The following is a 27,932-nucleotide window of genomic DNA, read 5'->3' as shown; positions in this document are numbered from 1 at the left end:
ATAAATGTTTGACTTCGAGGCCCAAAGTCTCATAGTGATTCTCTTGGAGATGCTAAGAAACAAAAACCACCGTCCTTTAACAGTATCCCATAGTGCAAAGTGGTATAAAGTCTTCATTTACTGTCAAAAAAGACCCAAGAGATGCTGATTGAATTATCACAACTTATTTATGTAAAAAAGAGTCACAATGTTGTGACATCACCATATACAATATAGCATTTCAATTAAGAAACATGAGGACAGACAATATTAATGAACAATATCTACAATCTGAACATGAGCCATCTGAAAGGAATTAGAATTATACAGTAATCTCTTATTATTCACATTTTTTTTTACCAGTAAGGTACACAAATACAGACTGATTGCTGCCACAGACCTCAACAGACAAAAGCTCATATCTCAAAATCTGGGCTGCTAGAAAATAAAGATTATAGATGACAGGCTGTAGAAGAAATAGAGCAAGAAAATATGACAGGAGCAAATTAAAAATTGACTATACATTTTCTGTTTCTTACAAATAAATAGAAATGTGTAAAGGGGAAAAGGAAGAGATATAGTGCGATGAGACAGTAAACATTCATTCAAGCTGAATAACGTGCATATTTATGTCTTCTTATTTTATTTACAGCTAAAGCTACCGAGTAAATACGTTCAGGTAAACACAAAAACCAGTCGTCCACATACGATAGATGATCTTTATGAGGGTTTGATGTCACCTTAAAGTGATGCATTAACTTAGATCAGTCCTGCTGGTCCATTCATACATCTGGGACACGGAAGATCCTCCGTCTGTGAGGAGAATCCCTTCACTGTGTTGTGACAAGTTTCTGCATTCAACCTCTTCACTGTACAATTGTGCAATTGCGTGAGCAAATCTATACAATGTGCACATGTATGACACATTATGCATGTGAATAATTTTATCTACTGGAAAAATACGGCTTTCTGTGGAAAGGGGCAACACATTCATTTCAATACGGACGTTGACAACACAGCACAACGAGTCACGTGATGCTAGCATCCCGGTGAGCAGTCTGGTGATGGAGAAAGCGCAGGAGACTTCAGGGTTTGATGTCAGAGAAGCTTGGGTAGGTCTCGCTGCAGCTGGACGACGTGCTGAGGTTTCCAGATCCACTGCCTTCTATTGTGAACATGTAGGAGTGTTAATGTGAGGTGTGGTTATCTGTTTGTGTGTCACAAATACGAGCCGGGATCATTTCAATACCTGAGCTGGTGAGAGACTGGTAAGACGCAGACTTTCCAATGAGTGTGGTGAGATTCACAGCTGCAATCCAGCCCTCTTTGGAAGAACTCAGGTTCCGCACAAGCCTGCACCACCACACAAGATCGACTTTGTCAGGGATCACTGCTGTAATGTTTTACAGTTGGTGTGGGGATGTTTTCTCACCAGTGTCCATCACCCTCCTCCTTCACCAGCTGCACCACGTCTCCACTCTTCACTGAGAGCTCTTGATCGCCGCTCCGCTCACTGTCAGCCGTCGCGGTGTATTTACCAGCACACTGTTCAAAACCAAGCAGGGAAACACGCAAAAGTGAAAAAATATGTACTGTACAAATACAATTTTACAAGGTGATATGCTGCCTCTGTGTGGTCAAAAGGTATTAGGAACTCTGAAACCTTACACAAGTCATTTATGTCAAGTTTAACAGTTTTAGACCCAACACTGACCCCTGCAGTACTCCACCCACCATGTCTAGTCCTTCTTATGTCTCCCCTCCCAAATAGCTCTTAATCCATTCTAGTACTGTCCACCTAAATCCAAATCTTTCCAATTTTTCAATTAAAATTCCAAAGTTAATTGTATCAAAAGCTTTAATAAGGTCGACAAAGATTCCAATGGAGTGCATCTTTTCATCACTAGCATCAATGATGGTTTCCATTGTTTCTGTTATAGTGCTAAGGCAGTGGAATAATTGTTCCTGAAACTGTATTGGCTGCTATTAAGAAGAGTATGCTCTATCTATTTATTTTAGCTTATTTATCTATTTATTTATTTAGTTTAGTTGTTTATTTATTTAGTTTATTTATTCAGTTTATTATTAAACTATTGTGGAACTGCTGAAAATTATATTGAGTTGACCCCTGCTTAACCACGAAATGTGTGGCGAATAAAACAACTTTGTTTTAGTTGCTCTGGAATTATTATTAACTTACTCGTCATTATAACCCCTTGAAGCCAAACCCTGATGCAAACAGGAAGCCAAGGTTCACCCCTAAATGTTTATGGTTTCATTGTAGAGATTGTTGCCCCCACTTTACGAATGATTTAGGTTCAGTCACGCTGATGTAACTCACCAACTTCTTGCTGGGATCATCCTCCGGGTCGGAGTTTAGAGGCTCCTCGGCGCTGGAATAGTCGTCCTGTTCCTCTGACGCGTCCATCGACAGCGAGGCCTTGTTCCATCCTGGGGGAGACAGACAGCTTACAGAAACAGTCTCCTCCTGCTGCTTTTCAACAGTTTAAAAGAGGGGGGAAAAAAGGAAAGGATCATCCCAGGAATCCCAACATCAAACCACCTGTTCAACATCTACTCCCGAAAAACTGAGTGAGACAAAGAGACCTGCATGCACCTCCATCAATTTCAGTAAACAAAGGAAAAGTGGGAAGCAAAGATTTCTCCATCGGCGTGTGTTTTTTTCTGTGATTTATCATTTGGTGTGGAGATTGTGGAAGCAAACACGGAGAAAGACAGTATAGTTTGTGGTAGTGACACATTAACACACAGCCAGCGTGAGCTGCTAGTGCCAGTGTACCTCTCCTCTTTGTCTGTAAGAGACTAGATGTGCTGAGCCACCGGGCCCTGCTCAGGTAGAGGGGCGGTGGGCCTGCATCTGAGGGATAGGAGGCAGCAGAAATACAGCTAGTCACGCAGAGCTACAGACACTCAAACTCATCTGTTTTAGAGACCGAGGCTGAGCTCAAACGTCACGGATGAGCTATTCACTGGACAGCAAGAATATTGCGTCGCTGTGGAGACAGTAACTACCTTTGAAGCCGAACGGAGTTGGATCGCTCTGGCGTTTCGTCCTGTGATCGGGGCTGGTGGGAGACCCTTTGAGGAATTTTTTTAAAAAATGAAGAGGTTAGGTATTTTTTAATGAGACATGTAGGATTTAAATATGTTCAATCACACTCTGAACTAACAGCTGGATCAGAGAGGTGACGACAGACGACACAGATGTAGACAAACGGCTACGATGGGGGAGTTGTTGGGGTGTTGGGATGATTTCATGTCAATACATTCACTCTGACATGTCACGAGGAGAAAAGCAGCCATGGTGGCTGAATTCCATTTAGTGGCTTCATCCTTGAGTTGTGATGGTGCCTCAACACTAGGACACCACTAATAGATAATACTTTTTAATGTTTTTGATAACGATTGTGCTTTTTCCTCTATGAAAAGTCAGAGCATTGGGCTGAACTCTATCGGGGGTTTAGAGCTGTGTGTACCTGGTGACGGGAGGAAGGTCATGGGTAATGTAAACCTTTTATCATCAGTAGTTGGGGACTCTGTGAAGGGAAGCATGCAGTGTTGAACTACCGACCAACTCTGGCATATTTCAGGTAGTTTCTAACGTCATGTGTTAATGGGTGGTTAGAAATGCCCGTTTCTGGGCTCATCTGTTCCTAATGTTAAGATAGGACCTGGACTGTTTCTTCACTAAGCCAACAACTTTTATGAGTTTTTACCATACGGATGTGAGAGGTTTCTAATGTAAAAAAAAATACTGAGAAAAAATAGGGGGAAAGACTTTTCAAAATTGTGATGAATACATTTAGTCATTTCATAACACTGGAGAAGTAGTGAAGTTAGATATGAAACTGATGGTCTGCAGTTACCTTTCTGCGTTTTGAGGTTACTGAAGCCCTGTAACGTAAAACGCTTTTTAGTGACAGCAGCCCCGTCTGAGGTAGGACTAGTCACAGCCTCATCTGGCCCAGAAAAGCAGGAAGATGGGACAAAAAAGAAGGAAGGAAGAGGGTAAGTTTAGTGTCATGGACGGAGAGGAGGAAGTTATTACAGGTGTACAAGCAGTGAAGTTTGTATTAAAGTCTCCATACTTACATTTCCCTGTGTACTTTGGTGATGTGGTGTAACTGACATCAGGGATGAGGGGATCAGCTCTCCTCTCCTGCTCCTCCTTTAAGCTCCTCTGACCAGACTTGAACGGACTGTGAATGGAAAAAAAAAAAAAAAAGCAGTACATGAGAAGCTTCAAAAAAGCCTCTGGAAACACTTTGATCATCAACAGAAATGTCAAAGATGAAAGTGATAATTTAAATTTAAATTTGTTGTGAAGATCTACCTGAGACTGACCGCTCCGACGGCCACTGGGGGGAACTGGAAAACTGGCTCTGGCGCCCTCTGCTGGCTGGCCTCTGAAACACAGATGGACAGTTCAGAATATTCATGACTAAACATTAGATTATTCTTTCTCGATCATTTCTAAAAAAGAAAAGAAAAAAGTAGCACTGCACATGCTGGGTGTGGGCATTAAATTAGAACTGGTTCTGGATTACTTCCTCTCTTTGTACCTCTGCACGCCTCCAGCTGGGTTGTCAGAACCTTCCTGATCTCGTTCACCCACGTCGTTTTCACTTCAGCTGCAGGCGCCTGAAAGGGTTGACAAATATTGAAAAATTCATTCTAACTGTAAATAGCTTTAAAACTGTTACCTCAAGGGTTATTCTTATACAAAACATCTATTTTATTGCATAATCTAAAAGGCAGATTAGTGGATTCACTGACTGTTAAATTTGCATTTTGCAGTTGTGTTACTTGAAGACTTTATGGAGCTAATGTGACTTGGTATTTTGCTATATTGCTTTTTTTTTTTTTATTGATCAAATTAAAGAAACCATTGGAAATGAACAGTGAAAAAACATGGGTTGAATTTTCACTTATCAAACTTGACTTAAATCTGCATTTATTGGACTTAATCTCAGTATTCAGCCTGAGATTAGCAGAAAAGACTGTACAGCACAGAGAAATCACTCTTTAGCTACAAAGACAATATGAGTCACTGCAGTTTTATTCATTCAGCAGAAGACTTAATGTACCTGAACAATATAAACCTCTTCTCTGGAGTTGCACCAGATTTCAAACTTCTTGTTGTCGCCTTTTGCGTTCTCAGTAATGCCGACAGCGCTCATCTGTTGTCGAAAAAGCTTAATGAATACAAACAGATCAGCAGAGAGGAAGTACAAAAGACAAAAGCTGCAGACGTGTCAGCATTGCAGGAGTTAAGGCGCTCACACTCAGAGACTGTTTGAAGCTGTATGAGGGGGCTTTCTCGTAGCCCTCCCCCTGCTCCTCCCTCCTCTTGCAGAAGAGGAGGGCCTTCTCATGGAGGAAGAGGTGCCTCTGCATGGGCTTGAAACGAGCCAGATCCTTGACCTTGGCGTGACCTTTCTTGTGCTCCGTCCACACGCTGAACGACCCTTGCATGAGCAGCTTCCCCAGCTCACTCAGGTTACCCTGAGACAGAGCAGGAGAGTCAAAGACGCTGGAAGAGCTCCTCTAGCGCCTACAGCACGGTGCCATTCATGTTAGTCATCTATAGGAAGCATCCTGTTTCATGTCTCACCTCATATCCTGTAATGGCTATGAGATGCATGGAGTCGTTGACAGCCTTCAGTATGCCTAGGATGGAGCTCAGCGCCTCCTGGAGGTCATCTGCTCCCTCACAGCTCTTACTGTACTTCAACATTTCCTGCAGGCAACCACATAATAAACATGAAGCTTGTGATAAAAAGAAAAGAAGAGAAATTGCACATAAAAGTCACTCCAGTTGATTTAAGACCAAAACAAAAGTACCTTCAAAAGCAGCTGATATTTGGTGATCCTCTGAACAGGCTTCAGCAGGTAGGAATCTAAACCCAGTTTATGCTCCAGCTTTTTCTGACATTCCTGATAGAAATAAAAGAAATGGTTTCAAATTAAATCCAGCACCAAATATTTACTTAAAAATGTGAATGTGTGACTGTTTTTACCTGGAAGAAGGCACAGTCGGAGCACTGTCTCCAAAGGCTTTCGGAGCGAGGCTTGTTGTGACAATACTTCTCGTAGATCTGCAGGTCTGTCATCTTGAAGAAACAAATGAAAAACCATTGGTGTTCCAGAAATATCATCAGCAACACCAGATCATCACATGAAAACCTCATCGTTCGCTCACCCTCTGTAGGAAACACCTCCCAACCAGCTCCGGACAGTCGGTGTACTGCTCCATCTCCCTCAGAAAGGTCCTGAAAGCAGCAAAAATCACGCTGTTAATGACGAAGATAAAGAATAAGAGACAAAGATGGTCATTTAATGAACATTTGTTGGTGCTGGAGCTTATCAGTGGCAAACGCTGGTTGTCAGAGGGGTAAGGGGGGAAATAAAAAAGGCTTGAGGTACACTGTAAGGCTAACAGCATGTCAACTCTACTTTACCTCCTGTGGAAGTGGTAGATTTCCGGCATGTTGCCAAACAGAACCTCCTTTTTATTCTGTAGAGGAGCAGGTATGAGGTGGAACATCGCTGGATTATCCATCTCAGAGGCGTATCCCTGCAAACAGAGGAAAATGAAACATGTCATTCTGGATATTTATGAAAGAGAAGGATATGTATGAACATCGAGGATCGAATAAAACACCTGCAACACGCAGAGTAGCTCCTCCACGTAGGCTCGCTCCGTTTCCAGGAGCTCGTTCATGACGTGTCTGCAGGCGCAGAGAATATGACAGATCAGTTTGATGATGTGGGTAAAACGCACAGGTAATGGAATCAGAGGCACCGCTCCACAGATAAAGCAGTGACTGTTTTCACACAGAACATCTGCTGTGTAATGTGATTATAGATGAAAGGGTGATGACTGATCCCTCACCTCCGGAGCACTGCCAGGTTCTCCTCCTCCTCCGACAGGGAGGCATGTCGGCTGTTACCGTGTCCGTTCTGTGATTGGTTGTTTGCCTGAATGAAATAAAATAAAATAAAATAAAATAAAATAAAATTAAATTAAATTAAATTAAATTAAATTAAATTAAATTAAATTAAATTAAATTAAATTAAATTAAATTAAATTAAATTAAATATATGTGATAAGAACGCTGGTTCAACATGATATATGTATATACTCCACTCACTTTGTCGTAGTCGTTCCCAGAGTCGGAGTCGGAGGCGTTTTTCTCTTGCTGTGTTCGGTGGGCTGTAGGGGGGGGTGAGGAAAAACACAAACACAAGGTTTGGTTTCCATCCATTGTCTATTCTACTCATAATGTGTATAAAGAACTGAGAACATATAATCCTCTAGAAGAGTCTGGAGTTGGGTGGAATACGTGTTCCAGGATGTTTGGGGACATACCGGGTGAGTTTAGGGGCGACTTGATGAACGCTTCGGGTCTGGGGGCGACGGGCTGCACCGGTCGGGTCTGTTTGGCTGCTAGTTTCCTCAGGCTGACCTGCCTCTTGGTGAACATGTCCAGCATGGACGCCTGCTTCTGGAACACCTTCTCCACATGCTCCTGCATTCATCAGAGGGTCCCCCAATATAAGGTTGTCATAGCAACTCAATACACATATCATTTAAATAGAGACTTCTCAATATTTCAAAAGAACAAAAGGATTAAGAGCTTAGCGATTACTCAGATGTAGTGTTACACTTTAGTTCCTTGAAAATATTATTCAAAAATTTAATTTAAATATTAAATTTAATAAATATGAATATTATTTACTTATTTATTATTTATCTCACCCTGAACTGCTGGTTGAGCACCGCTTCATACTGGGTCCAGATGGTATCCAGGTCCGTCAGCTGGTTGGGTCCAGCTTTGTCCAGATAACGCTCCAGCTCCTGCAGGGCGAGCTCCGCTCCGTCGTGGGACAAACATTTGTCGACTGGCTGAGAGGCCAGCAGGTATATCCCATCATCCACCCATTTAGAGGCCTGAGAACGACAGTGGAGGGAGGAGGGGGCTGTGAATTAGGACTTTGATGTTAATCATTATTTTTCAATGGGAGTGTGTGTGTGTGTTGTCCTACACTGTCCAGGCAGCGGTGCAGCGCCATGGCCTTGAGGAGGTGCTCCTTCTTGTTCCTCAGGTCACTGCTCACGTTCTCACTGACTGCCCTGATCTCGATGCATTTGGGCTGAATGGAGTCCTCGGCGTAGTGGGAGTTCTGGATCAGCTGCTCGCCCTCCAGGGCCAATGACGAGGCTCTGTTCAGCACCTCCTGTGGACCAGTAAGGAGAGACGGTGATTGACTAACAACTGCTCTCCAACCCTGGATGAAACCTTCATCCTGCTGGCTTTTCAATACCTTGAAGACACTTTGTCCATTGTGGTTATCATTGGCATCCATGTTTAACAGAATCTGATATATGTTTCAAATCTCTATGGAATCACAACTAAAATGTGAGGAATGATGACCCTTTGATAAACTGGCGACTTGTCCAAGGTGTACCCCACCTCCCGCCTCATGTCAGCTGAAAGAGGCTCCAGCGTAAACCACTGACCCAAATTTGATTAGGGCAGCTGAAGGCGAGATGGTTACTAATTGTTTTCAAGAAAACAAATGAATGAATGAATGAATGCATGAATGAATGAATGAATGAATGAATGAATGAATGAATGAATGAATGAATGAACCAATCATGTATTTTCTTTCATCTCTGGATCCAGGCATGTTTTTTTCATATTGCAGAACAGACGGACCTGACAGAGTAGAATTCTTAAGTACGTATTATAAATGTGGTTAAAATAATCACTTTAATCTGTGTTACTGATGATTCATTGATGTCTCTTTCATCCCACCTAATGCACTGAATGACCTAATACATAATTATTTTTTTTAAAAATGACAATAAGCTCGCTTTTTAGTGTCCTGTTGAGAAAAATCAAACATGTAAAGTCTGAGCCACAACTACAGACAGTGCTATGATTGCATGTAAAACATAAAAGTACTACATCTATCCATGCCACAGTTTAATGATGGGGCTTCGGGGGTGTTACTCACACAGACTTTCTCCTCATAGATGGTGAGGTCACAGAGGATATGGTCAGCGTGGGTTGGGCTGATTCCCACTTCAGAGAAGGTCACCAGTTTGTCTGACACCTGATCCAGCAGAGCCCTGACCTGCAGCAGACCAGTCACAGCCTGAATAGAAGTTACGTGGCCTCTAGTGCGCGGATTTCAGCCGATCTACCGGCCTCACCTCTCTGTAGTTGTGCTCAAAGTGACGCAGCTGGAGACACTGCTCCAGTTTGGTCTGATGCCGCACCCAGAACTCATCAAACGCCCTTTCCGTCTCGTCCAGCTGAGACAGCAGCCTGGAATGAGAGGGGAAGACCGGGTTAAAAAACAACCAGCTGAGCTGACCAGAGGCAGGGAGGGAAGGAGGAACACGGCCTGGGGACGCTGGCTGAGAGGGTTGAGTGCATCCACGTAGGGTTAACACCTACTGATATGAATCAGCACCACTTAAATCCTGTACATAATTACAAACACTGTCAGAAGAGACAGCCGCATGTAAATCATCATCATCTGCTGACAACAACTACAACATCTCTTGCTCTTAACCTTTGGTGCAGGAAGGAAATCAGTCTAGAATCATAGATCCTGTACCATGCGTTGAATTACAATGATAGATTATAATTTATTGATTTACTAATCAATTTGTTTGAAGAATAATGCATGGAAATTATAAATATGCTTAAAAAAACAATCAGCAGCAAGAACCAAAGTAGTCAGAGACCGAAACATCGTGCGACTTACCCAGTCAGGGCACCCTGAAAGTAGTACCTTACTAGTGCATAGCTTTGACCTTTCAGGGTAGATCAAAGCAATGCACTAGCTTTGACCATAGATCAAAGCTAGTGCATATGTAGATCAAAGCATATGTCGAATAAAGACCACAGATCAAAGCACTAGTTTTTATCTCCGTTACTCACAAAGGCGTTCTCCCTCGTCTTTCTACTTTGTCCGGTTCCCGAGTGTACAAAAGTTGAAATTTCACCTTGGCCTACTTTTCTCAAGGTCAAGGTCATCATCTCATTTCCGTCCCCTTTGCCGCCTGAGTAATTTTGTGTTTTTTGTTTCATCTTTCTATCTGTAACGGTTGCAAAGATATTTGGTGGATTCACAAACGAACCTTGACAATCACAATACATCACCGCTTTGACGTGGGATGTAATTACAGTGATAAGTATATAAGTTTATTTCAATAATTCATGTTTCTATTGAGCATGAGATAATCAACAGCATGCCTCATCTCTCATCTCTCAACTGCGACACTATCATGAAAGTGGTCTGGTTTGTTATGGAGGTGTGAACAGTCACCAGATCATGTGCTATCATTGTGGTCATGTATGACGGCAGGAACCTGTGTGTGTGTGTGTGTGTGTGTGTGTGTGTGTGTGTGTGTGTGTGTGTGTGTGTGTGTGTGTGTGTGTGTGTGTGTGTGTGTGTGTGTGTGTGTGTGTGTGTGTGTGTGTGTGTGTGTGTGTGTGTGAGTGAGGAACCATCTTGACTTCCATCTGTTTGTGCTCATGGTGAAGTTGGTCTTCTAGAGACTTAATCTTGCAGGCTCATCGGGGGCACCGGTTCTAACCTTTGCACTGTGGCCATGTTTTCCATTTCGTCCTGGTTCATGTTGTGGTCTGGGTCTCTCACTATGGGCTCATTGATGGTCTCCAGCAGCCTGTCCCCCTGACCCAGAGCCACCAGCAGGTCCTCCTGCAGGCATATGGAGGGATAGTTCAGTACACAAACATCATTTACTATGTATAGAGACATACAGAGAAATAAACCACATCACGTTTTTAAAGGTTCTACCTTCATTTTGTCTTTCTTGCTGATGTGCGCGCTCAGCAGGAGGGTCGTGGCCTGGATGTCATTGGGCAGTTCAGTTTCGGCCAGCTCCGTCCCGAACGACTGCAGGGTTTGTGCTGTTTTCTTCACCATCAGTGCAAAGCTTTCGATAGCCTGATGCACAAGAGACTTTTTAGAGATGCCGGAGACAATCATGAATTCACTAAAACGTTTTTTAATGGAGGGTAACAGACAGTACGGCCACTGCTTTAGAAGTATCTTAATGTTATGGGGATGTTTTCATGAAATATTAAACTGAGTTTATCATTAATAGTTATTAAGGAATTAAATAAAAGTTGTTATTTTCATACAGCTGTAACCATTTCCACGTGAACGCAGTGGTGTGTTTTTCTATCCGTGTAGCGTTCGGTACATACTGTGCGGTGAGAGATCCACTTGTCGTTGCAGTATTCCTGCGTTCCTCCCAGTTCCTGGGTCAGCTGTGTGCGGTCAATGTAGGAGTGTAGCTCCGTTACTGAGCTCAGCATGATCACCTGAGAGAGTCCCACGCATGTGATGTCATCACAAAATAACAACCATCATCACTGACAACACTTCCAGAGGAGGGAGTGACGGTACGCACCGGCACCTTCATCTTGAATTCATCCTTGTTGAACTTGAAGAGGATGTCAGAGAGAGTGCGCTGCAGGAGGGTGGTGGGTCTCAGGACCAGAACCAGCTGGAGGTTCCCTGGGAAGGAGCCCTGGAAGAGGGAGAAGACGGAGACTGTCACCTCCACATCACAGCAGACAGGATTCTCCTCTGTCAATTCTCCTTGAGCAGGAAATCTGTTTGTTTCTCTGTGTCCTACATGAAAACTGACACTCAGACACATTCAAGCTTCTACTGAGAGTAGAGGAGAGAGGGTAACTTGGGGGCTGAAAGGCATCGACACGTGTTAGGAACAAAATCTATAATTTACAGATGAGGAATTACAAGGACTTGCTCTTCCAGCTCACCTAGTAATAATTAGCACAAAATAGTGTTTAGTGTGCATCTTCAGCAAATAGGACAAAATTAAATGCCAAATAAAACAAGGCAGTCAGAGACTACAACATCCGGCGACCTACCCTGAAAGTAGGTCAGGGTACTCTGAAAAGTAGTACCTGACTAGTGCATAGCTTAGTGCAAATGGAAAAGGACACTGTATGTAAGATGATAGATCAAAGCTAGTGCATAGGTATATTTATAGGTATTTGATCTATGGTCTTACACTGGCCTTCTCCCTTGTCTTCCTATCTTATCCGACTCCTGAGTGTACAAAAGATCAAATCTGACCTTGACTTACTTTTGTCAAAGCAAGGTCATCATCTCATTTTCATCCCCTTTGCTGCCTGAGTAATCTGTAACGGTTGCGAAGATATTTGGTGGACTAACGGACGGACGGACGAACACACGAACACTAACGATTACAATAAATCACTGCTTTGAAGCGGGGTGTAACCAATACTGCCATCAAAGCAGACGGGCAATGGATGATGGGATTTGTGGTAAAACCACTCACTGCAGTTCATTTCTCTGTGTCATGACCAACTTTTGTTGTCCCAAAATGATAAAAACACCATGACGCACACTGTTGCCCTGGGAAACAAGCCCCTTCAGGATGATGGACATCACCACTGTTATTTAATTTGAGTCACTCTTACATACAGTACACTGTCTTTTCATTAATATGCATTCATTCGCCAAATATGCAGCTAAAAATAGTCCTAAACTGTTTAATTTCAATTTGAGTTTGGCTTAATCCAACAAACAAGGTGTAGAAGCCAGAAAGTTCAAACGCTGTCCTTGGATCTGTGTCTGCTGTTCGGTGGTGATTATGGTCTGTAGTTCAGTGGTGGGTTGAGAGATTAGATGGGCAAACACACAAAGCGTGGAAGAGGAGCCAGATAAATGAAACGGGAGGAGGGTACACGCTGGAGGGACCCGGCAGAAACTGCACAATGAATTAGGATCAGTCTGAAAGGATCCAGATTAAACTTGACCATGCAGAGCACTGGAAGGGGGCTATGTGCACACGCACGCACGCACACACACCAATGCTCACAGATACAGACACAGAAAAAGACAAAGGAAGCCTGAATACAATGCAATGGAGTTAATAAACTAGTCTTCACTACAAAAACACAGCAGCAGCTTGTAAAGGGCTTGTAACCCGGCTGAGTCATCACAAACAGGATATTACTGCAGGGATGACTGACTGCTGTCCCACCACCAGCCTGTCAGCCTCTAAACATCCCCCTCATGGGATTAATAAAGCCTGATTTAATTTGAAATGAGCGATGTGGTCTCCAACCACTGGCGGTGATAATAGACTCTCATTGGGTTTTTTTTTGTATCGCTCCCTGCTTTGGATGATCGCTCCACTGCTTCCACTTATTCATGATCATCTGCTCAACCTGAAAAAATACACGCTAGTTTATGTAGAAATGTCATTTTCAATTGCTTCATCGTGTTTGTGTCGTAGAACACGTCTAAACTCTCCAGTGTTTAAACATGTCTGCTACACCGGCTCTACCCCAGCTGCTCATTGTCTTAGCTCGAGAAAAGCCATATGCTGAGAGGGTGTGTGTGAAGGGAGTGAGTCTCCTTCCAACACACACACAAACAAACACACTCATCATCACCTCCTAGCAGAAAACATGAAGATAAACACATAAGCAATATGGTTCCCTGAAGAGAGAGGCACACTGTAAAAAATGAACTAAATGAATCAAACCAAAGAGGCTGGTGCACATAGCATTAGTTATCCACTAATGAAGCAGACAGTAGGTTGATGTTGCCTTGGCTGTTCCTGGTGGCTAGACGTTGTTTCTCCATGGTAAATGTTAATGCTGGTGTCACACCTCTGGCCTGACGAACTCACCGCGATGCGAAGCAGGGTTCCCTTGACGGCCGCCCATCGGTCTTGACGACGATCAATCACTAAGATGAAACCGACATCTGTTGAGGACAAACTGGAACAAAGATGTAACATTAGTGAAACATGAAGAAGAAGAAGGAAAAAAAAAAGCATCGACAGAAACTACAAAAACCACAGACTGGAGGAACAGATAACGTGACCAGTTGTAAAAACTTCTGAAGGATGAGAAATCCTAAAAAAAATCAGAAAGCATACATGCAGCTTTCAGTCTGCAGTGAGCTGGTAGAGACTCAAACTGAATATTCAGCTCTTTGTTTTCTCACATAGCTGATCCACACAAGGAGACACTGACAAGATAATTCAGATCTGGCTCCACACAAACCAGCGTTCAGTGGCAGATCTAACTGTGAATACTTGAGAATGTGAAGCACCTCTAGATGCCCACGATCACCATCCGAACCCTTCATGCACAAACCTCCAAGTAATCCCTGAGGATTTGCTTTTGCATCCACTGCCCTGAAATCAGTAAAGACGTAAACAAGAGGAGTCCTCCAACAGCAAAGGAAGAATAAAAACCAGTTGGTGAGGTGTCGTAGATCCCAACATGTTTTGGTTGAAAGCTTTCAAACCATAAAAGCACCAAAGCACTTTGTGCGTCCTCCCTACAAAGCATCCATCAGTCCCCCCCACCCCCCCAGTGACACTCAGGGAGCTGCAGAGACATGAGCCTATCCCCGGGTAGCAGCACAGAGATAAGCAGCTTCAGCAGCCAGTCAGTTTCTATGGGGGAAGGGCTGCTGAAACACGAGGGCTTCATTTGAACAGAGCGGGGAACCCATACCTGTCTCCTATTGTCTCTCACACACACATTTACTCTAACAGAAACAAATCATTCTGTTGTCATGCACTTTAGATAGATAGACAGACAGACAGACAGACAGACAGACAGACAGACAGACAGACAGACAGACAGACAGACAGACAGACAGACAGACAGACAGACAGACAGACAGACAGACAGACAGACAGATAGATAGAATGCAGCATTAACAGGACTTACGGTATATACTAAACTATAACTAAAATAAAGTTATAAAATTAAAATGTAAACGGTATAAAATGAAATTAAAATATAAACAGCATAAAATTAAATTAAATCCATTCAACCGCGTGCTAACCTCGTGCTAACCTCGCCATCCCCCACCTCCCCCCCGCTCCTCCTGAGAGAGTCATTGTACCCCCTGATGGCACGGGGCACGAAGGAGGACCTCAGCCTCTCTGTGGAGGCGCTGTGTGACAGAAGTCTGCCGCTGAAGGTGCTTCTCTGCTGGGAGAAGGTGGTGTGTGTGTGTGTGTGTGGGGGGGGGTGGCTGGTGTTGTTCATGATAGCCTTAACTTTAGACATGGTCCTGCTCTCCAGAAGCGTCTCCACAGAGTCCAGGCTCAGCCCGACCACTGAGCCCGCTCTACGGATGAGTCTGTTAAGACGGTCCATATCTCTTTTCCTGGTCCCCCCACCCCAACACACAATGGCGTATGACAGCACACTGGAGACTACGGACTGATAGAACATGAGAAGGAGCTTAAGACAGATGTTGAAGGAGGCCAGCCTCCTCAGGAAGTACATCCTGCTCTGCCCCTTCTTGTACAAACAGTCCGATTTGAGTGACCAGTCCAGTCTGCTGTCTAGTCGAGTCCCAGGTACTTCTAGTTTTCTACCACCTCCACCTCACTGCCTTCGATGATCACTGGCTGTGGAGAAGGGGGTGCCCACCGGAAATCCAGCACCATCTCCTATGTCTTGGTGACGTTGAGCTGGAGCTGGTTCTGTTGGCACCACTCCACGAAGTCAGCCACCAATGCCCTGTACCCCCCCTCATCACCCTCCCGGATACATGCCACTATCGCGGTGTCATCGGAGTACTTCTGTATGTGGCATGTATCCGAGTTGTGCTTGAAGTCTGATGTGTAGAGGGTGAAGAGAATGGGGGAGAGAACGGTCCCCTGTGGCGCCCCCGTGCTGCTGGTCACCATAGAAGACAAACAGTCCCCCATACGGACGTACTGGGGTCTGTCCGTTAGTTAGTCCGTGATCCAGCTCATGAGGTAGGGGTCCACAGCCATGGAGGTCAGTTTATCCTCCAGGATCCTCGGCTGGATGGTGTTGAAGGCGCTCGAAAAGTCAAAGAAGAGCACTCTGACGGCACAGCCCCCGGCGTCCAGGTAGGAGAGCACGCGGTGGAGGAGGTACAAGACAGCGTCGTCAACCCCAACCTTGGCCTGATAGGCGAAGTGGAGAGGGTCCATAGCACCCTGCACCTGTGGACGCATGAGCTCCAGGACCAGTCGCTCTAGGGTCTTCATTACGTGGGAGGTAAGAGCGACCGGTCGGTGGTCGTTGAGCTCAGTAGGGCGTCTTTTCTTGGGTACAGGGACGATGCAGGAGGTCTTCCACAGTGACGGGACCCTCCCCAGCCACAGACTGAGGTTGAACAATTGCTGCCGGGGGTCCCCCAGTTCCGAAGCACAGGCTCGGAGGAGTCTTGGGGAGACCTTATCTGGTCCAGCCGCCTTACAGGGACGGAGCCTCCTCAGTGTTGTCGTCACCAGGTCTGCAGTGATGACGGTCTCCGTCGTGGTGGGAGCAGGAGGTCATAGCGAAGTTGGAAGTCCAGTGGTTGAGGTGGGGCCGTTGAGCTTCGCTGTTCTTGGAGTGGGCTCGGGAGAAGTAGCAGGGGTGGAAGGACAGGAAGCACAGGAGGAGGGAGCATCAGTGGAGGGCCAGGTGAGGCCTGGGACGAGGAGCCGGGAGTGGTGGGGGAGCTGAACTGATTGAAAAAGCTGTTTAGTTCATTCGCTCGTTCACTATTCCCCTCCACAGGGCTGCGCCCTTTCCCGTGTCCGGTGATGGTTCTCATCCCATTCCAGACCTCCTGCACCTGACTGCACCCCAGTTGCTTCTCCAGCTTTCTCCCGTACGCCTCCTTGGCCTCCTTGGCCTCCCTCAGGCAGAGTCTCACTTCCTGCTGGGCCTTCCTCATCTCCTCCTGGTTCTTGCTCCTGAACGCCTGCTTCTTCCTGTTCAGGACGGCCTTTACTTCCTTTGTTACCCAGTGTTTGTTGTTGGGGTAACACCTGACTGTCCTGACAGGGGCCACGGTGTCCACACAGAAGTTCATGTAATCTGTAAAACACTGAGCTGCCCCCTCAATAAAATAAAAGTATAAAAGAAAAGACCAAATTTTTCAGTCCAGTAAAGTATGAAAAATTATTTATGAAGAAAATAAACAAAAAAATATTTAAAGACCTTTTGATATTTCTCATTGAGGAACCTGTTAAAAAAACTAGTTTAAACCTGGACAGATGCACAGGAGATTGACACAAAAACAATCAGAATGTATTCAAATAATTAAAAGACTGATTGCACTTTGTCTCTGTGCAGAATATTTATCCTGGGTTATTATTGGTAATGTTCTCAGTGATGGAATCACAGCTTCTACCTGGTGCACAAATCTTCTGCAGCCCACAGCTGTAGTCAGTAATAGAGTTTAAATAACTTCTGCCATCTACTGGCAGACATCTGTAAGTCCCAGTCTCCACTGTCAGCCACACACACTTCTTTACGTCCTTTCCTCTACTGTTGTAAATTTCTTTGTATGTCTTGGGGAAGAAAAAGGGAAGAGCTGCAAACTCCACTCAATCATGTCTTAAGAGTAGATGGTGTTTAAAGGCCATAAATAACGTTAAGGAAAAGTCACTGAGAAGAAAACTAATAAAATAAGGAATAAGAAAAGCATGTAGAGGCGGTTACACACATTATGTCTCATATTTCAAGTCTGTGTGGAGTTCTGTCACCTCACCTGGGCACACTCGTCAGGTAGGTTAATACGTTGTGAAACTCCCTCTCTGTGATCTCTCCGAATGCAGGGAATTCTGGGAACACGATGATGGGGCTGCCGTTGTCTCCTCTGCCTCCTAGAGGAAAAAAAACAAACATGTATTTGGAATAGAAAAGAAAAGGAAATGGGGATGCTTCACATCAGCACAGCGTTCAAATTCAGAACAATTACCACTTCGGCGTGTAGAGCTGTAACACTCTGAACAGCTGCCAGTTTGCACCAAACAGGCTCTTATTTCCATAGCAACCACTTGATTGTTTGCCATTACTGTAACTGCAGGTCATATTTACTGTCTTGAAATATAATTCCATGTTACATCTGTATTTATAGACCCAATGAAGATAAAGTTAAAAAAGGTCATGAAGCCCACAGACACAACTGTTCCATAAACAAATGGTGAGGTGATTCGTTGCCATGTCAACCAGGACACAGTGACTGGCTGCTGAAACAAAAGTGTGTTCACACTGTGCGAGACAACAGAGATACCATCAGCCAGACTACAATGGAAGACCGTCCACGTCCTACCAAAATTTCTGCAAAGTCATGACACAGTTTTGCTTCATCATGAATGCTTGAGAAGCTGTGGGCACAATATGTGTGTGGGTGTGTGTGTGTGTGTGTGTGAACTCCCCACACACACACACACACACACACACACTCTCTCTCTCTCTCCGTCTGTGGAGCAGCTGCTCTGTCAGTGCATGTGACTGGAATATTAATCTGTCTGCCTTTTCTTCTCTCATCACTATAGCAACACAAAATGCACAGTCATGGTTTTGACGTGTCTTAGATTTTCTCTGCAAAACGGTTCGCAGCTACAGCCTGCCTCATGATTGGACAATCAGAGCAGCTCACCAGTGATAGAATATAAATATCTGCACATCTTAGAGCAAAAGGCCTCAAATTTAAAGAAAATGGAGCGGCTGTAAGTCAAGCATATATCAGGGAATAATAGCAACAAAAAGGTTTATCTGATCTGAAACCTGACAAATGATGAAGAGGAAGAAGAGAGGTGACATTTGCATGGCAAATTATAAGTCCTAGCGTATTAAAAATAGTCACATTAACTATGCAAATGTCAAAATAGATGTAATTACTAACACGACGGAGAAGAGAACACGATTGGTGGTGTGCCAGTGAGGAGAAAACTGACGGATGACAGACGAAGATAAAAACAGATCAAAATAGACAAAGATGCCCTCAAGTAACGCAAACACAGACAGTGAGAAATGGAAACATCACCTGAAAGGAAGGCGAACTGCTTCCTGAGGTCAGGGGTGATGTCAGCAGCGCAGAGGGGACTGCTGTCCAGCTGCATGATTTCATCTGGACAAGAGACAGAGAGGCAAATATTAAAAACAGCCATGATGTACAGAATGGGGGGGGGGGGGTGATTGGAGGACTCCCGTCATGTGGGTAAACTCGTGTGAAAGTCATTACTCCAGGAAATGTAACTGGAGTTTCGGCACCAGATACAACAAAAACAGCGTTTTTATTGTGGTTCACTTGGTTAAACAGGAAACACAAATCCAGATCAGTTAGCAAAATGAAGAGAAGCCAGCTTACACTGCAACACAGCTGATATATATATATATATATATATATATATATATATATATATATATATATATATATATATATATATATATATATATATATATATATATATATATATATATATATATATATAGTAAAAAATATGAAAACAGAAATTGATTGGTGCAACCAAACATGAAGCAAATCAATACAGCAAACCTATAAAAAATTAATCAAATTCTAATGCTGTAGATTTTGTCCCACATTTCCTCTAAAATTAATAATTTCACATTTTTAAGACGTGGATGGAATTTAACATTAACATGAAGCCCTGCTGGTGTGAGAGTGTCAACAGTGACACTGCTTCTCTAGGGGGTTGGTCATCTTTAAATGTTAGCGTCACAGGATGAATTCATACACACAAACACACTTTTTTTTTGTCTTTACCCACGAGGTGGATTTTGTCTCACCTGTTTGATGTTTTTATAAACTAAACAGCCGGACTTCAGTTTTAAACAAAAAGTCACAGTGAGAGACGCGACTGAATTCAGGTCAGATCGATCCTTGGGGCATTTTGGTTTGCACACATTTGAATTAAAATATCTTCTGTCAGTAGAACAATACTGGTCAAAAACAAACCTGCAAAACAAATTGTGCAACTACCAGCATCTGCCTGGAAGAAATAATTACATATTAATATCTGGTTCCATGCAAATGAACCTCTTTGTTGTGGAAGCACAGAAACTGGGTTTCAGGACAGACCTGAAACAAAAGTGAGTTAATAACTGCTCCAGCCCTCTGTTACTCTATCATTACCAAGAGAACTATAGCTCTTCTGTGTGTAAAATTAAGAAAACGCATTATCTTGGAAATCAACTATCTTCCAACCACGACTAAATAATGATCCTTAAATAGTTTTGACAGATATGGAAATAAAGGTAATAATGGTGATGAACATGACAAGGAGAGGCATGTATGGAGAATATTTAAAGATGAAGCATTCGCAGTTAATGAAAAACGACGGTGAGTCAAAGTCACAGAAAAAACAATATTGACTTTTCATCTTGGCTTTAGTTGTGTTTGCGCAGTTTTCCTGAGGCAAATCAGACAGAATTACGATGACACTGACACGCTAGAAAGGGAAAGAGTTGTTGATAAGTCAGTGTCTCTCTGGATTAAAACATACTTTTGCTGCATTATTCTAGGTTTAAGGTTCAGCTCATATTTTAATGTTTGTACTACAATTATAAATACTACTCAGTTTGCCCCCCCCTGGGCTGAATGTGGTAAGTTAGTGACCTCTCACAATCTGGAAGAGTTAAAATACAGCATAAAGACAACATGTAGAGTCTCTGGCATCACCCTCCATTCATCCTGATTACTGAGACTCTAACTCCTCCCAAAGTGATTACAGTACATAGAAACAAGAAACACCGACATGATGAATGCACCAAGTTTGATCCAACACGTTTCCCTTACCCTGTGACATCATCGGGTCCAGACCCAGACCAGATCTATCCGCTACAGCAGCCTGTCCTCATTCTCCCAACGTGACAGAAATAACATCCGTCACAGTGAAAGCTCTCCTTCCCCTTTCAGCTGTCCTGATCGTCTGATCCGCTTCGAGCCATCCTCAAATCAAGGAGGTTTGCTCTGACTGTTGGTTTGGTGATGACACCTGTCAGCTGACGTGACCTGGCGTGGCTCACGTCAGCGTGCACACACTCTGGGATGGGGATGCGGTAGGACTGGTCCCTGAGTAAAAGACACCCACTCTGTGTCGATGACCGTCAAAGTTCCCATCAGGCAAAGCGACTTTTCTGGGGGGATATTTCTAACTTTGGATTCACAGGAGTAATACTACAATGGTTGATTTATTTCACCTTCTGAAATCCTGAGATCTCAATCCAATGTGGAGCAACTTTCGTTGCTAATTTTCCTGTTGACCTGAGCGTCCTAAGATTCAATGAAACACACATGGTTCACGTGTTTCAACGTTGGTTGGTGACAGAAATTATATTCTCTTTGGCAAAATTACACCTACGCTGACTTGAAGCTGGTTGTAGTTGCTTACCGACTAGATCATTGTTCTGGGACTCCTTTTTTCATTGCAGAACATCTCAAAAGGCTGGTGCAAGCCTGTAAGTGATTCATGTCTATTGACATTTCATTTGTTAGGCAATAGAAATAAGAGTAGACAAACTAACTCAACAAGTTAGCTAATAGTTCCTGGAGCATAAAATGAAATTTAAGGACAAGCTTATCTCAAGTCAAGATAGCAACAAGCAGCGATGATTTAGAGGCTATTTATCTGCCAGCCTGTCATCCATGTCCTGCTTCTAATCTTTAGGATTATGAAACAGTTAGGATGTGTGAATTAGGAGGTGAGACGCCCTGGGAGAATCTAACCTTTGCCAGGGTAAGGCATGGGGAACGTGTGTTCTGATGGAATCAGATGGATTTCTTCTGTCTTTGTGGACAGCAGGAGAAAGAGGCTGACGCAAGGGTTGAGGTGTTATTCAATTACACACATCGGTTACCGCAATCTGTTTCCTCCACCGGTAACACTTCTCCGTGATAAGCCAGAGGTTTGCTCTCGTTCACCTGTTAGATAAATAAAACGCCCACTGGATAAACACCATCGATGGTGAAACTGTTCCCGTCTGTTCTGCAGGAGACGGAACTGAACAAAATCAATTTCTTTTTTTTTCTTTTTTTGTTCTTACCAGGAAATATTCAACGTGTTCACCTCCTCTGCACACATCTCTGAACCAATGATCGATATCTACAGAAATCATATGAGAAACGACTTCTATGTCCTCTTTTCTTTCAATTTGACCTCAAGGGTGGGCGTGCAAAAAAAAAAAAAAAGAAGAGAAAAAAAAAAAAGAAGAAACAGCTTTTCTGTGCTTCTAAAGTGGAAAAGTGGAAAATGAAAGAAGATAAATGAACGTGTGTGTGTGTGTGTGATGTTTGTAACTTGGTAAAGCTGTGTTTTCAGGATGATAATGGCCGCTCATCGCCTTAGGACACAAAGCTGCGACTGTCTTTGCCATCTGGAGGCGGATCACAGACGAGATCCTGATGGAATCAAGTTCACACAGAAACCTGTCAGTTTCCAGCATCTGACCCGTCCTGAGTCAAACAGCCACACCTAGCCCCCAGCAGCTCCCACACATATCAGATCCAACCCGACCCCCTCCCCAACACACACACACACACACACACACACACACACACACACACACACACACACACACACACAGGACGGCAATAGCTGCACTTTGTTTCCAGAAAGAGGGCTTGTGTTACTGAAAACTCCCCCCCCCACACCCTCACCCCCCAGAAGATTCGAGTTTCGTCCACTTTCTGGTCGCATTTTCTCCTCCCTGTTTTTTTCCTGACTTTGTTACTTCCTGTCAGACTTACGGCCCCCGTTCACACACTGTTATGCAATTCTCAGCAAACCCCGAGGCCCCGAGAGACTTCAAGGATGAGACATTTTCAGACACTTCAGGATTTGTCCCAGCAGTGAAACCACCTTTTTTCCCCCTCATCTGCAAGTATTCATGATGTTTTAAGGACCTTAACATAAGACAGAGACCTAAACCTTAGGAGAAATATTATAATATCCTGTTATCACGGTTGTCTGTATTTATTAACACACACACACACACACACACACACACACACACACACACACACACACACACACACACACACACACACACACACACAAACACACCCAACAGACAACAAGAAATTGTGTTAAAATGAGTCCATTATTTCTTGTTCTGACTTTACTGATATTTTTCCATTTTTATAGTTGAAGATAAAATGTTTTTGACCTTACAATTTAAAAAAAAATTATGTGAGTGATTCTCATGGGTATGTGATGGACAGATTAACCCTGACTTGTACATCCACACACACACACACACAAACATGAACACACACACTGCCTGCTGGCCGAGGCGCTCAAGTTCTCTCAAAGGCTTATCGTGGATAGATTAGTGTGCACTCCTGCTCACGTTTGTAGGTGACAAGTCAAACGTTAGTGGGTCAATGTGACACGCCTCGAGTGCCGGTCACTACTGACATGGATTAAATTATATCCCGGTTCATCAGGCCAGAGAGATTAGAAAAGAACCAAAAGAAATCGTATGAAACAAGCTGGTTATTAGCTTTGTTCAAAAAGGTCCAGCTCAGTGTTGGGTGACGTAGGGGAAGCCAGGGATTAAGGACACCCGCAAACAGAGAAATGGGGGAGGCCAACTCTGGCAGATAAGGGGTTTACAGTCATGATCATGGAGGGGGGAGACAAAGAAAAGCACAGAAACAACACAAACACTTGTAATTAGCGCTTAGCAGCGACAGACGAGTCTTAATATGATGAAGGAGGCCGAAGGGTGACAGGGTTCACATGAGGATTATAAATGTTAAAGGTGAGATCTAACAACTGGTCTTCATGCAAAACTAGTTATATCATGATAAATAGTACACACTTAGTGCATATAATAAAAACAAATGGACTGAGGTAATTAAAAACAAAAAACAGTGAAGTATAAATTTTAATTTTAATTTATTTTAAATTAAAATTAAAATTAAAATTAAAAGTCAGTTTTGAACAATACAGGTGGAAAATGCACATTAATAAATTCCAAATTTTATTTATGATTTTATTTAGAAAAGGCTCTGGATGAAGCTGCACAGCCAAACTGATTCATGATGAAAACATATAGAATATTTTGTCCATCCCAGAGCAGAGCAGAGCTCGGGGTCAAAGTGAGGAGGACAGGTGGATGATCCACCACCAACATAACGACCAGTAGTTAATCTAATCTAATCTAATCTAATCTAATGGAATAGAACGGTAAGTCTCCACAAAAACAATGAGGTGACGGAAAGACTGGAACAAAATCAGAAGATAAGGATGAGAGGACGTGATGTGAGTCGTGACTCCTACCGCTCAGCCACTGGCAGCAGCGACACAACCTGTAGTAGCTCTGCATCTCCTCCACAGAGATCCTCACCAGACCCCCACGCTCCTCCACTGGCCACAAACACACATCCATCCCTCCTTCCATCTCTTCATCTTCACTCCGGTCATCCAGCTCTTTTCTGCTTCCTCCTTCCCTTCGCTCACCACTAATAAAAGCAGAACCTTTGTGTTTTCGGACCACAATCCAGTCCATCTCTTCTCTGTCTGACGATTCATCAGCTGCTGAACTCGGCTCTGAATCCACTTCCATATAGACCCCAGAGTCCAACTCCAGCTCCAAATCCTCTTCCATCATAAAACGTGAGTCTGTGGTCTCTTCTCCTCCCATCCTATTGTTGCCGTCTACTTCTTCTTCTCCCTTCTTCTTCTTCAGCAGCTTCCCACCACTAACAGGTTCCGTGTGTTTCATTCTCCACCTTTCACCAAACTTCCCATTCAGCCCTTCCCCTCGGTCAGGCTGCAGGACGTCACTCAGTAACTGCGGGGACTTCCTATTTGTAACCTGAGGTTACCGAACATGTAGACAAAAGATACAGTGTGGAGCACCACCCTCACCGCTCCACCAGCTTCCCTATACCCCCCCTAAAAGGACTATTACCTGACCCCTCCTGTTTGAACAGCAATCCATCCAACCTGTAACGTCCGCTCTGGCTGTCAATAAATGTTTTGCATGTTCATGTTGTGTTCATGTTGTGTTCATGTTGTGTTATTGTGCTCAGGTAGGAGCTGCATCTCCCGGCCCTTTGATCGCTGCTCATTTACTTACTGATCGACGAAGCTCTGCGGCCTCATCTGCCTTATCTCAGTGCACCCAAAGTACAAAGCCTCCATTCTGACCGACCCATTCAAACACTGCATCCCCTTTTAACCATTCACAGACTAAATCCATTCAAAGCCAGTATTCTAACTCAAAAAAAGACCCTCTTTTTTAAAAACTTAGTGAAAGACTCAATTCTGCTGAGACCTCTCAGTGTCTCTCAGCAGAATGTTCCTGTTTAGATCGCATCTCAACTAAGTTGTATAAAAAGATAGAACTGAGCCAAAACAAACTCATAGACACCAGTCTGTCTTTAATTCGGCCGTTTTCTGAAGTGCAGTGCGCTAAAAGCTCAGGACAACACTTGTTGGTTGTGTTAAGTGTGCGTGCGCGCTTTTATGTTTGTGTGCATGGATGTAAAGTTTTGCATCTGATTGGTCAGTTAGTTTTTTCAACACACATATTTGCATTTGCGTCCGAGGGCGTGCATGAGGTTATCAGTGTCGTAAACCCTGAGAGATAAACCTGAGAGCCATTAGGCTGCAGGAGCAGAGCTCAGAGGGAACGAGGGGTTCAAACAAAGACTGAGACAAATTTAGAGGCACCGCTTCAATGGGCTTTCACATAAAGACAGAAACACAACTCAGAGCAGCCATTAGTCTCAGTGGGCACAAAAAGACAGAATATATGTTCCTCAAGAAGATGTAAGATAGAAACCATTCATTTCCAAAAAGTCTTTTATGGAACTGACGGTTACTTTCTGCCCATTTAAAAAGACTTCAACCAGTTTTATTGATCAGGGTTTAATTAATAGTGAAAAGAAGGAAAAGCAAAATAAAACCATGAAGCTTTTTGTTGCTGCTGTGCAGAATCGCTAAAATAACTTATCTTGTCTCCCCGGCATCATTTGAGTTTGAAGAGTACACGTATGAAAATGAGACACCTCTGAGGGCGTGGAGTTTGAAGGAGGTGACTTTACTGAAGTCTGCTTGAGCTCAGGGCTGTAGTAGTCGCTCCAAGCGTACCATAGAGGAATATCTGTGTGTGTGTGTGTGTGTGTGTGTGTGTGTGTGTGTGTGTGTGTGTGTGTGTGTGTGTGTGTGTGTGTGTGTGTGTGTGTGCTGCACATTGACAAGAAAAGTAAAAAGTAAACAGAATAAAAGCAAAATTTCACAATTCCTTCTGTTCCTTTTGCAGAGCAACTCTTATCAACGCAAAATCAGCTTCACGCGGGGCTAACTTTAATTTTATTACTTTTAACCAGTCCTTACTGCTCGTTCGTGTCAAGGGTTTTATTTACTTAATATAGCAAACATGTAATGCATAATGACCTTTGATCCATCATTGCAGTCACAGCTGATATGATTCACCGTTGGAGCACCAGAAACTAAAGTAATTCACTGCATAAATGTGAGATAAGTCTCTAGAACGCAAAGTGCATCACCATCTATGGTGGGGATGTGTTGGGTAACCTGGACCTGTGTGCAAGTGTTGTTTATGCTGACATATACATAAAGGAACGACAAGTGTCTGCCGTCCAGACAAACTTCAGGGACGTCTCTTATAGTCAAACCACCCAGACAGTTAAGCAACACTCAGCAGCAACACTCATGTGTACATACAACAGATAACGGTCACATCTGCAGAGAATATACAGTTTATACCAGAGGACTTCTCTACTGAAATATGAGGCGTCACAAAAAAAAACCCCCATCATATTATCCAACGCCTTTAGGAAACAGAATCACAAAAAAAGTTACCATGGAGATAAAGACACCATCTCTGTCTCCTGACTCACTTGGCTTAAGCGGGCCCATCAGCATCCCTCTATCCCATGGAGAGGGGGGCTTCCTCATAGCTTTCCTCCCCACACTTTCCTCCCTGAGTGAAGAAAATGTCTTTTCCATGCTGCTGTTGAAAAAAAAAACCCAACCAGCTCGAAAATGCAGCAGCTCTAATCAACAATCCTCACCGCTCCTCCAGCTACTCGTCCGTCGCAAAGTCACTGCTGTGTGCTGCAATTTTAACATTTGCTCATGATTTTGTTTCCAAAAAAATATCCAGAAGCTGTTGAAGCCTCACAGGCATGGACACGCAAAAACACACACAAACAGACCCGCAGGGGAGCGAGGGGAACCCAAAGGAAGCACTGTCTGAGAGACTCTGGGCATGATGCCCTGCACATGACACACACACACACACACACACACACACACACACATACACACACACACACACACACACACACACACACACACACACACACACACACACACACACACACACACACACACACACACACACACACACACACACACACACACACAAGCACACTGAACTCTCATCGCTCCGTCTCTTTCACTCTTACCATCCCAGTCTCTCCAGGAGTTCTTGCGGCTGCCGGGGCTGAAAGGGAAAGGGGGTCCAGAGATGTCCAGGTTCTGGATCAGATTCCCGAGCCGGTTCAAGATCCTGTAGGACACTTCACTGCCCTCCCGCAGAAAGTCGTGCAGAGACATGGCTGTCGTTGTAAAAAGTCAGACCTTTGCTGCACGCTGGGGCAAAAATGTTGAAGCGTAGCAGCTCATTCAGCATCAGTGTGGCCTTCTCTTACATGCATCCTGCAGGGGGGTGGGGTGGGGTGGGGGCTACATACAGAAAAGACTGAGTCCTCTGCAGAGCCACATTGGGGACCAGAGGAAAATGCAGAGCTAGTAAAATGAAGAAAAGCTGAATCACGGTCAGCACAACTGCAGCAGCTGAGAATGGGCCCAGATTCTAGCCCTATACAAACACACACACACCCTCACACACACATGGCTCATCACTAAAACAACCAGCAGCGCAGAGCGGTACAGGTTTACAGGGAGGAATGAGAGGAGGAGGAGGAAGAGGGTGGAGGGGAGGAAGAGGGCAGCCGGCGGAGCAAATCCCCGTCTGCTGCTCATGCTAATTATATTCCTCCTTCTCCTCAACTAATCTGCCGTTTCTCCCGTT

At 43.9% G+C, this 27,932-nt stretch overlaps 1 protein-coding gene across 8 annotated transcripts; it reads right to left on the bottom strand.

The window, feature by feature from the left end:
* Positions 1-154: 154 nt before the first annotated feature.
* Positions 155-27,711, bottom strand: mcf2lb (mcf.2 cell line derived transforming sequence-like b). 8 transcript variants are annotated; one of them, XM_068329831.1, is made up of 34 exons: positions 27,304-27,711; positions 18,883-18,966; positions 17,602-17,716; positions 13,745-13,835; positions 11,462-11,581; positions 11,256-11,372; positions 10,843-10,992; positions 10,619-10,743; positions 9,224-9,338; positions 9,025-9,144; positions 8,050-8,241; positions 7,763-7,954; positions 7,373-7,532; positions 7,155-7,216; positions 6,896-6,981; positions 6,665-6,731; positions 6,462-6,577; positions 6,203-6,272; positions 6,021-6,113; positions 5,845-5,937; positions 5,615-5,740; positions 5,284-5,505; positions 5,088-5,180; positions 4,563-4,641; positions 4,334-4,406; positions 4,093-4,199; positions 3,867-3,959; positions 3,477-3,536; positions 3,013-3,078; positions 2,780-2,857; positions 2,321-2,430; positions 1,412-1,524; positions 1,229-1,332; positions 155-1,144 (listed from the first exon to the last, which is right to left on the bottom strand). In XM_068329831.1, the coding sequence occupies exons 1-34, from the start codon at positions 27,452-27,454 to the stop codon at positions 1,065-1,067; spliced, it is 3,723 nt and encodes a 1,240-aa protein (XP_068185932.1). In that variant the 5' UTR covers positions 27,455-27,711; the 3' UTR covers positions 155-1,064. The 8 variants fall into 8 exon arrangements, with proteins under 8 accessions (XP_068185932.1, XP_068185933.1, XP_068185928.1 ...); XM_068329832.1 differs by lacking the exon at positions 27,304-27,711 and adding an exon at positions 26,734-26,850; XM_068329827.1 differs by lacking the exon at positions 27,304-27,711 and adding an exon at positions 24,143-24,631.
* Positions 27,712-27,932: the final 221 nt, after the last annotated feature.

Source organism: Antennarius striatus, chromosome 12, assembly GCF_040054535.1.
Source record: "Antennarius striatus isolate MH-2024 chromosome 12, ASM4005453v1, whole genome shotgun sequence".
In the NCBI taxonomy this organism is placed as follows: Eukaryota; Metazoa; Chordata; class Actinopteri; order Lophiiformes; family Antennariidae; genus Antennarius; species Antennarius striatus.
Note: the sequence above shows the minus strand (reverse complement) of the source record. Positions and strands in the feature narration are given on the sequence as shown.

Coding starts and splice junctions, on each gene's coding strand:
- mcf2lb (XM_068329827.1), bottom strand. CDS start 24,587: ATGAAACACACGGAACCTGTTAGTGGTGGGAAGCTGCTGAAGAAGAAG. Junction 6,732..6,895: donor AACCTGGCAGTGCTCCGGAG/GTGAGGGATCAG, acceptor CTGCGCCTGCAG/ACACGTCATGAACGAGCTCC. Junction 4,642..5,087: donor AAGAGGTTTATATTGTTCAG/GTACATTAAGTC, acceptor CAACCCTTTCAG/GCGCCTGCAGCTGAAGTGAA.